This window comes from Eimeria mitis, genomic scaffold (genome assembly GCF_000499745.2).
Source record: "Eimeria mitis Houghton genomic scaffold, Emh_scaff227, whole genome shotgun sequence".
NCBI lineage: Eukaryota > Apicomplexa > Conoidasida > Eucoccidiorida > Eimeriidae > Eimeria > Eimeria mitis.
In genome coordinates this window covers 9,196-9,927 of record NW_013570598.1, presented here as the reverse complement: position 1 = coordinate 9,927, position 732 = coordinate 9,196, and the positions used below count along the sequence as shown (strand labels likewise).

The 732-nt window shown below is 55.2% G+C and overlaps 1 protein-coding gene across 1 annotated transcript in view; it reads left to right on the top strand.

Moving 5' to 3' along the window:
• The window catches only part of EMH_0004320 (uncharacterized protein), a gene marked incomplete at both ends in the record, with an annotated part of 1,718 nt that overhangs the window by 823 nt on the left and 163 nt on the right, over positions 1-732 (top strand). The window contains 2 exons of the mRNA XM_013496737.1: positions 3-476; positions 724-732. Coding sequence (XP_013352191.1) covers positions 3-476; positions 724-732 — 483 coding nt within the window. The remainder of the gene's footprint in view (positions 1-2; positions 477-723) is intronic.

Below are 732 nucleotides of genomic sequence, written 5' to 3'. Positions count from 1 at the left end.
CAGCAGCAGCAGCAGCAGCAGCAGCAGCAGCAGCAGCAGCAGCAAGGTGGCTGGAGAGAAGTTGCAGCTGAGAGGCAAAGGGCCTTCGAGCTGCATATGAAGCAGGAGAGAGAGCTGCTGCAGCAGCAGCTGCTGCAGCAGCAGCAGCTGCAGCAGCAGCGTGAACGCAAACAAAGGGCCCCCCACCGAGATCCCCACGCAGCAGCAGCAGCAGCAGCAGCAGCAGCAGCAGCAGCAGCAGAACGTCAGCAGCAGCCTGAGCTGGACATACACCTCAGGAGGAAGCAAACAAAAACACCTTCGAGGCGCAAGCATGGCAAGGGAGCAGCAGCAGCAGCAGCAGCAGCAGCAGCAGAAACACCAGCAGCAACAGCAGCAACAGCAGCAGCTGCTGCTGCTGCTGCTGCTGCTTCTGCTCCTGCTGCTAGTGGAGGTGCAGATGTATGGGCTGCTGCAGCTCGCGGTGCTGCAGGGAGGTACGCTCATATAAAACCCTAAGGGTTTAGGGTTTAGGGTTTAGGGTTTACGTAACCCTAAACCCTAAACCCTAAACCCTATTTAAAGCCTATATTCAGATGCTCTGTTCTTTGTTTATTTATCTGCTCCCCTCAACCCCACAGATTACTACGGCCTGTGTCTAGGGTTTAGGGTTTAGGGTTTAGGGTTAGGGTCTAGGGTTTAGGGTTTAGGGTTTAGGGTTAGGGTTTAGGGTTTAGGGTTTAGGGTGTTGCG